Below are 13,094 nucleotides of genomic sequence, written 5' to 3'. Positions count from 1 at the left end.
CTCAAATCTTTTGCAGCACTCAGCATTGTTCCTTCTTTTCTGCACACATAGCAATTTCAATATTGGCCAACGAGTAGGATTTGGTCTCATCTGATCAGAGCGCCCTCTTCCTCATATTCTGTGTTCCCTTCTAGTTGTCTTCCTAAACGGTGGATCTCTGCAGCTTCTCCAGAGTCACAAATGGTCCTCTCAGTTGCTTCTCTGACCGATTCTGTCCTCTTTTAGGTGGAAGGCCACATGTATAGGTTTGCAGTCATTGTGATATCCCTTTCCACTTTGTGATAATGAACTGAGCAGAGCTCTGTGAGATGCTAAAAGCATGCATTATTGTTTTATAACCTAGCCGGGTTTTAAAAGTGTCCATGAGCAGTTTGCCTGTTCTTCGTGATGCCATTCATTCTCTAACATCCCCATGCTGTGAGATTTCATGTTCGAGGTCTTGCGTTTGGTAATGAAACTCCTGGCCTTCACAGACCAGCTGTATTTATACTAAGATAGGTGGACTCTGTTTATTTATTAGGTGGTTTCTGGAGGCAATTGGTTGCATTTTATTTTATTTAGAGATATCAGGGTAAATGCACTGAATACAAAAAACACATTAGATTTGTATTTCTAAAAAAAATATCAGGAAATGGCATGCGATTTTCCAACAAGTTTACAATTATACAAAAAATATGTTAAATAAAGATGAAAAAAATAAAGATGTTTGTGGTTGTACTGAAAAAAAGCTGCAAAACATAATGTCTGAAATGATGCACAAGTGCAGGTTTTTACAACACTGTCCAAAGTAACTTATATGGCAGTATTATTTAATTTAACATTAGTTAGGTTAAATCATGAGTAATTTGTACTGTAGTCTGCAGTAAAGGTTTTAAACCTTCAATATTCAGCACGATGGGATGTTTGCATTTTAATCTTTCTTCTTTCCTGTTGCTGTATATTATTCTTAACAATCATGTAAAAATATTGAACCACTGGTAACGTTTCTTTTTTTTTTTCCACCGGTAGCTGAAAAGCAGAAGTGAAGAGAAGAAGCTGTATGACGAGCTGTTGGTTTGAACACGGAGGAGTAACACTTCCACTTGCAGTCTGCATGATTTTTATTTTTATTTCTTTCAAAGTGTGGGGAAGGGAAATGAAAACGTGCTTTCGTTGCACTTTTTATTTTCACCCTCGACAACAAAAATAAAACCTCTCGTCAACGGAGCAGGAGGGCGGACTGAGCTGAGCTCTTCCTCCCACGGAATCGCTGCTCTCCAGGCGGATGTAACCACAGGAAAACCACACGCAGGGATCTGAGGCGAAGCGCTCGCATCTCCAAAAGAACAACGCAGCACCTTTCCTGCTGGCTTTCTCTCCTACTTCACCGCCACCACTGCTCGCTGCTGCTTCTTTTGACTCTCACCTGCGTTCCTTCTGCAAAATTCACACTTTTGATTCCTCACGCGAGCAGCCCACTTCTCGCTTCCCACCTCTTTGCCTGTGCAGCCTGTTATGACTGAGAGAGGAATGCTGCAGCTTTTATATAGGCCTCTAAAAATAACTCACCCCCTCGCTGCCATCTACAGCGAGACTGACGTCCCACTGCAGCCAATAGCGCGGCTGCAACCTCCGAAGCCCCGCCCACTCCCTCCATCTCAGCTCCTCCTTAATTGGATAAGAGTGACATCATCAACCCTATTTACCTTATAAGGTCACGCATGAAATTGACTGACAGGTGGCTCCTCCCCCTCTCCTCCTGATGCCTCCCCTCCGCTTCTCCTCGCCGGGGTACAGTCTGCTGCTGGAGGAGCAAACCTGGCAACTTGGCAGACTCGGACGGAGCCCGATCGGCAATCTGGCAATGCGGAAATAGATCTGGCACCCCCGGACTGAGGAGAGAAGGCGTGACAGAGCGAGCTGGAGGAGTAGAGAGAGCGGGGATTGCGCTGACAAAGATCAAATAACACACACTTTCTACCCACGTTGCTTTTCTCGATTTTTAATTAAAGTTCTCAGGTGCGCTCATCTGCACCGGCTGGCGCTTTTTCCTCCAGCTTTTGTGGTTTATTTTTCTTCACTCTGAAAAAAAAAACAGAAGAAGAGAAAAGAAGAAGTGCGTTTTTATTCGCCTGTATCACGGACTTCTTTACTTTGCCTTGTTTTTTTCCCCTCCCTTCCTCATCAAGCATGGATGTGTTGGCGAATTACAGTATTTTCCAGGAACTCCAACTCGTCCATGACACTGGTTATTTCTCGGCGATGCCTTCCCTGGAGGAGAACTGGCAGCAGGTCAGAGATGATGCGCTTTTTTTTCTCCTCCTCTCTTAAAAAACAATCAGAAACTGAAATGAAATGTCACGGGTGCGCATGTTTGATGTTTTCTGTGCGGGGTTTTAGGTGCTTTTGCAAAAAGGGGGAGTCGCTGCTGAGCCCCGTGTAGTTGCGTCTTTTTTCTTATTTTTTTTTCTCTCGCTCACATGGAGCACGGCGAGGTCCGCTGACAGGAGAAACACACGCGCGCGCGCACGCACACGCGTGCGTATAATGAAAAGGGGGAGGATCCATCCATACGCACCAATGGCACAGACAATGTTAAAAGGGGGGAAAGTATGCGTAAACACCATTAATTGTGTTTACGCATACTCTAAAAAGGAATGTGTCCTTAATCCTTCATCATAGCTACTTGAGTCTTAATTAACCTCCCTAATCATTAATTTAAAAGCAGGAGCATGACGCTGTTGCGGTGACGATCCCCCTCAGATTCAACGTTTAATCCACCGGGATTTGATTTAAATTCTCAAAAGCAGGTGGTAAAAGCTGGAAATCTTTTTTTTTTTTTCCTGTTATAGTTCATTATGAACAAAGTTGCTGCAAGTACAGCTGCAAATCTGTTCAGGGTACGTCTCTGCCAGCCTACTGAATCAGATTGGAAAATGAACTGCCATTTTTAGGTCTAATCACAGATTCTCAGCTTGATTTAGAACTGGACTTTGACTTGGCCATTCTAACAAATGAATATGATTCGATGCAAATGCTTTAGATGCTGTTAACTCTGACCAATTTCACATTTCCTGCTGAAGTGGAGCATTCTCACAGCATGATGCTTCCACTATCGTGTATCCCCATGTGGCTGGTGTGCTCAGGCTGATTTGCAGTGTTAGTTTTCCTCCTCTCGTAGCCCTTTGGATGTTGGCCAACAAGTTAAAGCTTGGTCTTGTGTGATCAGACTGCCTTCATCCACGTTTTATCTGTGTCCCCTGCGACGTGTTTTGGCAGACTGAAACTTTTATGGTTTTCTCATGCCTCTCTGAAACAGAGAGTGTCTGTGAACATGTTTTGCCCCTCCAGGATTGTCCTTTATTTAGTTGAATCGATCTTTCCTGAGCCATCTCCCTCCTCTTGCTAAAACAAAGCATCCCCACAGCATAATGCTGCCACATATTCCTTTAATATTGCCCCGTATTTCCATCCATCTTGCCATCAGCTCTGATCAGAAAAAGCTGAACTAAAGCATCTTCTTAGCATGGTGCTTCCACGAGCTGCACAGATTTTTTTTTACAAACAATGCCCTTTAATAGCAAAAACTCCTCCCCAAAGGTAAGGACAGCAATATTCGGTGATCGGCGACCGTCATATTTAATTGCTTTATTATAGTAAAGGTTACTGCATGGCTGGCTTTCAGACTTTTTTGCAGTATTTTAAAACATTTAATGAGCTCTAACTTCCCTTTCTGCTTTTTGAGGGAAATGACAGCTTGGTCCTGAAGTGAGAGTGAATGATTGTGAAAGTGAAGCGATTCTGTATTTTTAGGCCTGTGCTGATGAGGGTAAAAATGGAAGCGTTTGTCTCCTAGAGGCTGATGCTGCTCTTTGTGTGACTGATGTGATCAATAGAGGAGTCTGTCAGCCTGGTATGTTTGGGATTATCCACAGAGACTCAAAACACACAAGCTAAAGGAGATGGACACGTGCCTAATAGGAATTGACTTTTTCTTAAATAATACATCCACACCTGCCACTGTTTGTTTGCAGATAATGCTGTTGAATAATGCATGTCAGCTACCACAAAATTCAGCTGACAGGGCAGGTTACCCCCCAAGACTGCTTTATAACCTATTATATAAATACCCGAATTTCCCTGAATTACTTTAAATTCATATTGTTTTATCTGTTTGATTGTGACACTGATTTTCTTTCAGTGTCATGCAGTGAGCCATTAATTATTATGAACTTGACAGTCATTATTCAAAACCAAATCTCCAAAATCTCTCCTGGAGCCATGCGTGGCATCATATCTCCTCAGGTGTGCGTATATGTAAGAGGCGGATGGCAATTCTTGCTGCGTTGAATGAAGCACAAACTGTCTGCCTCCTCTGTGGCTGTTTCACAGACACCAGTAAGTGCTGGCTCATCCTAGATTTACTGCAAATGGCTCACTTTGAACCCCAGGTTTTGCCACTTATATCAGTTGTTTAATAGCGTGAAAGAATCATAGCAGGTGTAAAGTTTTAGATGAAAATTAATTGCTGTAGCATCCGTTTGGAGTCTTGTGTTGCAGACTGAGGTGACACGAAACTTTAATACCTATGTATTAAAATAATCTGGTTGAATGCTATACTGACAATGAGCCTATGGGGCAATATATTCCACGAGAACATATTTTCATAGATGTCAGCAATTAACAATTGCAATGGCAACGCCAGTAAATAAGCTGACTGTGCAACATGTTGACAAGAGCCATCTGGTGGCCACGATTTAAAAAAAAAAACTTACAACTCAAAAAATAAATAGTTTATCCAGAACCAACTTGTGTCACTTCCCAAATTTGTAATATTCATCTTTCAAAGCAGGTTTAGTGCAGAGATTAGCCCAGTAGCTGCATGTTTAGCCAAGCCAGGCTCAGCACTCGGATCAAAAGTTTCAACTTTTTAATAATGCAGGAAGTGTTGTGAAAGATTAGGAAACACATATAGTTAAACCCAAGATTATTGAGCTCTCTCTCTCTCTCTCTCTCTCTCTCTCTCTCTCTCTCTCTCTCTCTCTCTCTCTCTATATATATATATATATATATATATATATATATATATATATATATATATATATATATATATATATATATATATATATATATATACGTATCTATATAGATAGATAGATTTAAAGCCTTAGCATGAAAACAGAACAAAGTGTCTTCCTAGGAAGGAAATTGTAATACTTTACATAGATTTGGAAGCAGAAAGCAAGCACAGCATTCTGGAAAGCCCTTCGTGCTGCACACAGAAAGATAAAACTGTGTTCACCCCACCATTTCTTTATGTAGGCCTATTTTAAATAAAAAAAAGCTTCATTTTATGTTTTAGGTGTTAACCAGATTTTTACTTCCAGTTTCATTGACAGCAGATATTTGTGATGCAAGTCCAGTTTTGTAGTGAGGAATATTATCTATCCTTGAAGTTGGAATAACAAAAATGAGTAAAAAGATTCCATTTTCAAATGCTTCTGCAGTAGCTGCGACACAGTCTCAAAAAGGCGAAAGACACGGACAGAAACCTGGCACACCCGTGTTTTTTCCACTCTCGTTCCTTCTGTCTCTCGCTATTCCCTCATTTACTCCATTGCTCATTCGCATTCGAACACACACGCAGACAAACACACACTAGTACACACCCATGCACACATGCGCACATGCTTGGCTGGCATGCACTAATGGAAAGCTAAGGTCTGGCAGGACTCATCCCGCCACTTTCGACAGTAATTGGCCGTTTGCTGTCAGACGTACAGAACCAAACACACACACACACACACACACACACACACACACACACACACACACACACACACACACACACACACACACGCATGCTGTCAGACAAACAACATGCACGCTCAGGCAACCTGATTTGTGGCTATCATTTATCTCTCCAGGCTTTGTGTCCTCATACAGCCTTCTTTTATCAGCTGCTTTGCATCATGGTAACACAAGTAGGAAACAACAACACTCTTTGTCTTACCTGTCTGTCATTTTTGTTGCATTTGACAGTGTAAGCTTGTGTTCTGTGTATAATTGCAGCATCTTTCTGCATTAGGACTGAAGTGATGGGCTTTGGGAATTTGGGCGCTGGTGCGCAGTGGTCAAGGATCAAACTGAGACTTCCCAATTAGATGTAATCCATTTATTCAAAAGCAGACCTGCTCAGAGATCTGATGGACGGAACGGAGGGAAATAGAGAAAGTGAAAACAGAGGGATGGTGAAAGCGTAATTCAAGCAGAGGTTATGGTTTTATGTGGCTGATGCAGAGCTGCGTTTACTGGCTGAAGCAGTGTGTGTGTGTGTGTGTGTGCGTGAGAGAGGTTTGCAGGTATCCATTCAAAAGTGTTACGTTGCTTTAAACTGGCTGACTCGAACATCTTTTTCTCATCTCGTCTCCTAGTTTACATGCTGTGTGTGTCTGTAGTTCTTTTCAAGCTTATTGATTTATTTGCTGTGGAGTCATTACAGCACTCTGCTAGACCAGCCAGTTCTGTGTTACAGGGAAACCTTGCCTGCTTTTGTCCAGGAAAGCCTGCAGACTTAAAGCCGTTTCACAATTGCAGTCGGGCAGTGTGGTTGTCCATCCATCCATCCATCCATCCATCCATCCATCCATCCATCCATCCAAAATGGATATAAAATAAAACTTCCATCTTTTTTTGGCTTGAGTGTGAGTCTCTTAGAAAAGGGAATCTTAGAGATTGTTTAAACTAAAGTATCATGTAAACAACGTGATTTAACCCCTGTGCACCACAATTTGGTCCTCTGATGTAAGAATGTAAAAAAAAAAAAAACAGCCAAGGTATGTGGATTTTTAGTGACTTAGAGTTAGGCTAGACTAATGGCATAAAACAAAATTACACTGTTTGCTTCATGGCATCAGCTCAAAAAACGTTAAGTGAGGGGGTCTGAGGAGTCCCTGAAGATGTTCAGAACCATGGACCAAAGACCACTGGACACTCCCAATACTCGCTTCACTCTCCTCTGCTGCATCCTTTTAAAAAGTGTCTCATGGTACATCTTTATCCCAACACTTTCCACATCAAAATTTAACTTACCAGTCCATATGCAAAAAAGAAAAAAAAAAGATCCTGAATTTGACTAAGCGAGAATCTCTCCAGCCTTGCAGCCTCAACAATGCCATTCCTTTGAACTCTCTCTTTTGGTTTTGATCCCTTCTGTTTTCTTCCTGCTTGTCTAAAACAACTACCTGCCTTAAACTGAACTGCCATGAACATATCCTTTGACTTTTTAAAGTTGGCTCAGATATGTAAGTTAAAAAATATTTTTTTTAAAATATATATATTTTAGCTTACTGTCCAAAATTCAGGCCCATTTAATCAACCCCAAATACCTTCGAATCACATTTAGACATCGATAAGTGTTCTTAAATAGACATCCTGTCAGCTTTTTTTCTTTTTTTTAAACCAAGTTTTCAGAATGTTAGGATGTAGGGTATTGTCTTTTCGACAACATTTAGTTTCGGGGTATGTTCTTTTTTTTTTTTTAAAAGCTCATGAATGAAAAGTTAAACAACTTTCTGCTTGTGTTACAGAAATATGTGAAACTAATAAACTCCAACAGTATATTGCCATTTCTACAGATCTATAAAGATGAAAAATCTGGCTGATCATCCAAGCTGCAGAATATGTTTGCAGGCCGTGCAGCCAGTCATGCGTAATGTCTGCTTCTTTGCCCTGCTTTTTATCTCCTCTGAAACCTGTTGGCCTGCTGCAGTGACCACTGCATGAACTGTTTTCTTTCGCTCTTTCTCTCTCTGTTTTCCTCCCTCACTATCTGCCCACGGCTTGAGGCGGGCCCGGGGAAGTTTGACAAGATAATGAATTGCCATGCATGCTGCAGTTTTTCACATTTCACAGCCCAATAACTCTGGGGATGGAGTGAAGGGTGGAGGAACCAGGGGGTGGGGTGGGGTGGGGTGAGGTGGGGGGGCAGTTGGTAAAGGGAAGAGGATGAGAGATGCTGAAAACACCAGCATCATCAGCAGATGCAATAAAAGTGCAGATTAAAGTTAGTTGAAAAAGAGGAGACATTGGTCCTTTTTCTTTCTGCCCTCCTTTAGTTTGTCTTACAGTTCGGCGTGAGTTCACACACACTCACACGCGCACACACACACACACACACACACACACACACACACACACACACACACACACACACTCAGTTATGTAATGGTCTGTGGAGCACAGCTGCTTTGTCATAGTCACAGCAGACAAAAACGATGAAGCTAAGGGACAAAAACAAAAGAATGGGAAAGAAAGAGAGAGAAAAGGATGGGGGACGGTTGAAGTGTGGGAGCATTGCAAGAGGACAGATGAGGAGGTTGACGTATAAAACTTCTGTTTATGTAGTCGGTGATGAGAGAGTTTTTTAAAATGTGGTAAAATCCCCATCAGTAGGAGAACCTGTACTTGCACAATTGCTCCATTGCTCTCATACTGTATAAAATAATACAACCTTTGTTAAATTAAAATGGCATAAATTTGTTTTGGGCTCTTTTAAACATTCTGTGTAGGAGTATTTGTTTAGGCCTGTTCTCATTTAAATGGTCTGGGAAGGAATCGGGCTGCTTTATGTTATTTGTGCTCTGCTCTCAGGTTATTGAAAACCTATCCTCTGAAGCTACATTTGGGCCAATATTTGCTCTTTGCAGTAACAGAACTTTATTACTGGCTGTTTTTTTTTAGACGGCAAGATTGTTGATTCAGTGTGGGAGACCAGCAAAAAACACATTACTCGGTATCTGCAAAGCAATCTAGGAAGTAAATTAATCTCCAATGTTGTCTTAGAAGAAGTGCATCAATAACTGATAATGTTCGCATAGCTTCCTTTGAACAACACAACACAAAGAGTTTATTTTCATTCACTCATTTTCCTGTACAGTGTCTTAACCAACATTTAAGCTCTTTGTTAGGTTTTGATAATTTCACCAGCAGAATGTGTTAAGTTTTTCTAGAAACATTTTTAACCATCAGTTATACAGCCGGCATAGATGATCTCTATGGCTAATCCTGTGACTTCTTGTCAAGTGTATTGACTGACTAAAATATGTTTCTTGCTGGTGGCTAAAAGCTCTTAATTGTTTTGATTAATCATTGGGAAATATTGCTCTTGATTAAAACCTCACAAAATTGATCAAATGGTATAGATCCATCCAATCACACCCGCAAGCCCATCTTGAGGTGATGTCTAGACCCCAATGTGGTTATTATTATTGTTATTATTATTATTATTGTTTATTATTATTCTTGCAGTTTTAAGGTGTGTTCTACTTACAGAGTATCTCTGTAAGTAATAAAGCTGCATAATATCTTGAAAATATGCATTTTAGATAATGCAGAATACTGCACTGTCCATTAAAACTAACCCACATTTGTTTCTTACTTGTTTTTGTTAAATTCTGCTGTCACAATATTCACAGGCTCTTTGTGAGCTTAAGCATCTCAAAGACTATGCATCAATTGTGAGCTTTAAGGACAATTACAGTCCATTCTGTAGCCAAAGTATATTATTCGAATATAGAGCATAAATGGATGATGCTCAGAATATATAATCTCAAAAAAATATTCAATCCATGGAGTCCTGTGCTTTTTCAGCATTGCACACTGAGAAAACAATGAGAACTGAGCTGTGTTGCGTAGCTCTACAACTAATAAAACATCCTCTGGAATCAGAGGTCCAGTTTGGAAGGTTGGAGGTTCCTTACCAACTTTGATATCAGAATCCAATATGGCTGCTGAAATAAATTAAAAGTATTCGTATTTGTTTGCCCTCCAAATGGTTTGGACCTCTTACGGTAATAAACAACATCTAGTTAGGAACTCGTTGCCACAGTGTTTGCATGCTTAAAATGCTGAAAAAGCGTTGTTTGTGTCTAGTGTTGCTAATTGTAGCTAGACCGGCCACCGGGCACAAAAGTATCAGTCGGACCACGGTTATGTCAGGGGTGTCATCATTCCTAATACCACATTCAGAATACCAAGGTAAATTAAAAAATTTTCTGAACCGAAGTTTCCTGATTAGCCAAAAACTGTAGTCCATTGCTGCATGGCCATCCTTCCTCCCCCCATCATGAGAAGTAGAACTACACTTACAGAAATGTGATGAATCAGAAGATAAACTTTAGTTCATGAAAAGCTACTTTTCACCGATTACGCTGGTCAAAATTCTTTTTATTCATTCCTTTCTTTTACGATTGCGAGGTAAAGCCTTTGTTATTGTCTTCACCTCATAATTTCCAAGCACTCGCGTCAAACACGCAGAGAGTGTCCTGGGAGCCTGTGATTCAGTAAGTGAATAAGGCAGAGATTAGATAAGAAACCGAGCAGTCAGGCTGCCTCGACAGGAAGGCAGAACAAATGAACTGCACTCGTGATGGAGAGAGAGAGCTTACGCTGTGAAAGCTATAGTCCTGATCTTTCAAGATGAGTGCCTTTCTCCAGCTCTATTCACCACGGAGCCCGATTACTACAGTTTATAAGGAGATTTACTCATTCATCTCAGCATGCTTCAAGTACACTCGGGATATCTGTTATTGTGAAGCGACTCATCCTAATAGGTCTCATGTGGTACCGATTTGCCACTTATTTTTAGTTAACCAAAAGCCCTGCATTTTTTGGTACTGTGCTCTTCTGCTGTATAGCCTGCTGTTTGATAAAGAAAAGTGCTGTCAGTTTCATCTCATCTCGGTTAGAGAAATGTGTTTAGCTCGGCTCAGCTTAAACGCTTGTAGCAGGGGGAACTTCTATTGTAGCTAAAACAGAATGCAAAACAATATCTGATTTACACGGTTATGTTTGTTAACATAAATGGTAGCTAATAATGCTTTCAACAGGTAATTGATCAGTCGGGCTACGGTTTCAATGTGTTATATAGAAGACCTGAATAAGTGTTACTATTTGCATCCGGTGTTCCTGTGTGCGCTATATTGGCCATTAAATGTATTTTATTTGACAACGTTTAACGTAGTTTGATAGGTTTTAATAGACATTGTCGGCTTTCTAAAATGTGGAACTTTCGGAGAAGGTCAAGATTGTGGCAAAAGTGTATTAAAAAGACAATTTGTATCTGAGTGAAAGACACAGTTCACTCTGGTTTTATTGAGGTATACAAAAGCTAAAAGGTTTAGCCACTTTATTGGCACAGTAAAAATTGAATAAATGAGAGCAATCATTTGTGGGCAGATGTGACAAAAATATTGTTTCAAAACCCTGTCCAGGACAGATAGGTGAGATTTGCATGTTGCTGAACAGTACAAGCAATGTATTTAGACAGGCTACTGGATGTGTATTTAAATGATGGTTAGAAATAGTGTACTTGACATGGTTCAAAGCTTTGTTATCCTAGTCTATTAACTCTTAAGTGTGCAAATAAAAAAAACAATTAGATTATTTTGTGAATTATATTTAGGATAACAACAGATAGGAGATCAGGTGAAAAGCTCTGTCTTAAGCATCATTTGCATTCCAGTTCGTTAAAACACTGGATATAGTGTTCCTATTTTTATTTTCAGTAGCACCTGTCTCTATTTAAAAGCAAACAAAGGAAATTAAAAACTTGGCAAACGTCACATTCTGTTTCACACCTATCAATGCCAGAGTAATTTAAAGTTAAAATAAGTAAACTTTTGATTGTATTTTTTTTTTGGGCAATATGTCTGTTTAAACTATAAATAGCAACTGGCTCGATAAAGAGCAAATGTATGCTTATGAGTTTTTAAAAGAATATGAATTTATTTTTGACCTCATATGCCCTCTTCTTTACCTTTTTAATGGGAGGAAATACTGCCCAGCAATCCCTTCAGCAGGGCTTCCATCCGGATACCTCTAATAGCTCCTAGCTCCTGCTCCTGATCTTTTTCCTTTCACGAGGTCAACAGTAAGAACTCTATCATCGCAAGGAAAGGATCTTCACACTGCTATGCCGATTTCGGACAGCCTTTAACTCCGACATCATTACCTGATGGAAATGCACATGGATGATGCAAGTCAAATTCAGGCCTACCGTCTTCCGAAAACACCTTAACAGGGAGATTGCGAGGTTCCTAGGCTAAACTAGTCAAGATAGGAAGCATACAGGCTGCTTTTTCTACCTCCTTCCTTACTGACTGCGCTATTCAGACAGTACTTATCATGTCGACATCTGACACTGGCCCAGAAGGAGCCCAGGTAAACTCAATAGGGCTGTTCTGTTCACAGCTGATTTAGATTTTTTTTTTTAAACAACAATGTTGAAGCTAGCCTCTTATTCGTAGCTTCTAATTTCATGGTTAAATAAGTGAAACATCTGCCAGAAGCTACAGCTCATATGCTAACATCAGTTCGTAACAACAACAGAACCTGACTGCCTACCTGATTTATCTCAACTGTACCTCAAAGAACATGTTAGACAGGTCAGCCTTAACTCGTAAACACTCTGCAAACACAAACTAATTCACTAAATTACTTCTCTACCTTCTTCTGTTGGATCAGCCAATTGTGGCACATCTGTAGGTAGGTTCGGTTTTCTATTTTGCTGTATTTGATTGACAGCAGAGGGTGGTCCAACTCAACTGCGATGTCGAAGCCAGATCAGTCCTTGCTGGGCTGCGTCGATTGTGGAACAACGGGACACAAGGCGCTGGATTCTTGTTTATACTTTCCTGAATTTTTATATTCAATGCAGAGCATGAGAAAAAAGGCACCAGCCAAAGCTGCACATTGTTGCTGTTATTTATTTCATTCATTCTTTTTTTTTATTGTGAGTTGTTGCAGCAGTCCCCCCTACAGAACCTAGCGCACTAGGCAAGTCCCTGTGGCCAACGCTAAGAACCGACCCTGGCTGGGACAATAATCGGCAGCTCGAACAGAGGAAACATGCTGCACTGATGAGGGTTGATGCAAAAATGTTATGTTCCTGTTTGTTCTGACTATAGAGAGTTGAGACGCACCAAGTCTCAACTCTCGCTTTCAAATGCACAGTTTTTCTAAAAGTCTTATCTGCTGACAGTCTTAAACTAATTTGGATTTTTCTTTAGTATCCATAATTATAAGTTTTACACTTTTTAATAGCGTTCCTGCCA

The 13,094-nt window shown here is 40.4% G+C and overlaps 1 protein-coding gene across 1 annotated transcript in view; it reads left to right on the top strand.

Moving 5' to 3' along the window:
• Positions 1–1,774: 1,774 nt before the first annotated feature.
• klf7b (Kruppel-like factor 7b) overlaps positions 1,775–13,094 on the top strand; it is an 87,409-nt gene continuing 76,089 nt past the window's right edge. Inside the window, exon 1 of the mRNA XM_012868459.3 lies at positions 1,775–2,271. Within this exon, the coding sequence (XP_012723913.1) occupies positions 2,170–2,271 (102 nt within the window). The 5' untranslated portion in view covers positions 1,775–2,169. The remainder of the gene's footprint in view (positions 2,272–13,094) is intronic.

Source organism: Fundulus heteroclitus, chromosome 7, assembly GCF_011125445.2.
Source record: "Fundulus heteroclitus isolate FHET01 chromosome 7, MU-UCD_Fhet_4.1, whole genome shotgun sequence".
NCBI classification, from domain to species: Eukaryota; Metazoa; Chordata; class Actinopteri; order Cyprinodontiformes; family Fundulidae; genus Fundulus; species Fundulus heteroclitus.
This window is presented reverse-complemented; position numbering and strand designations above follow the sequence as displayed.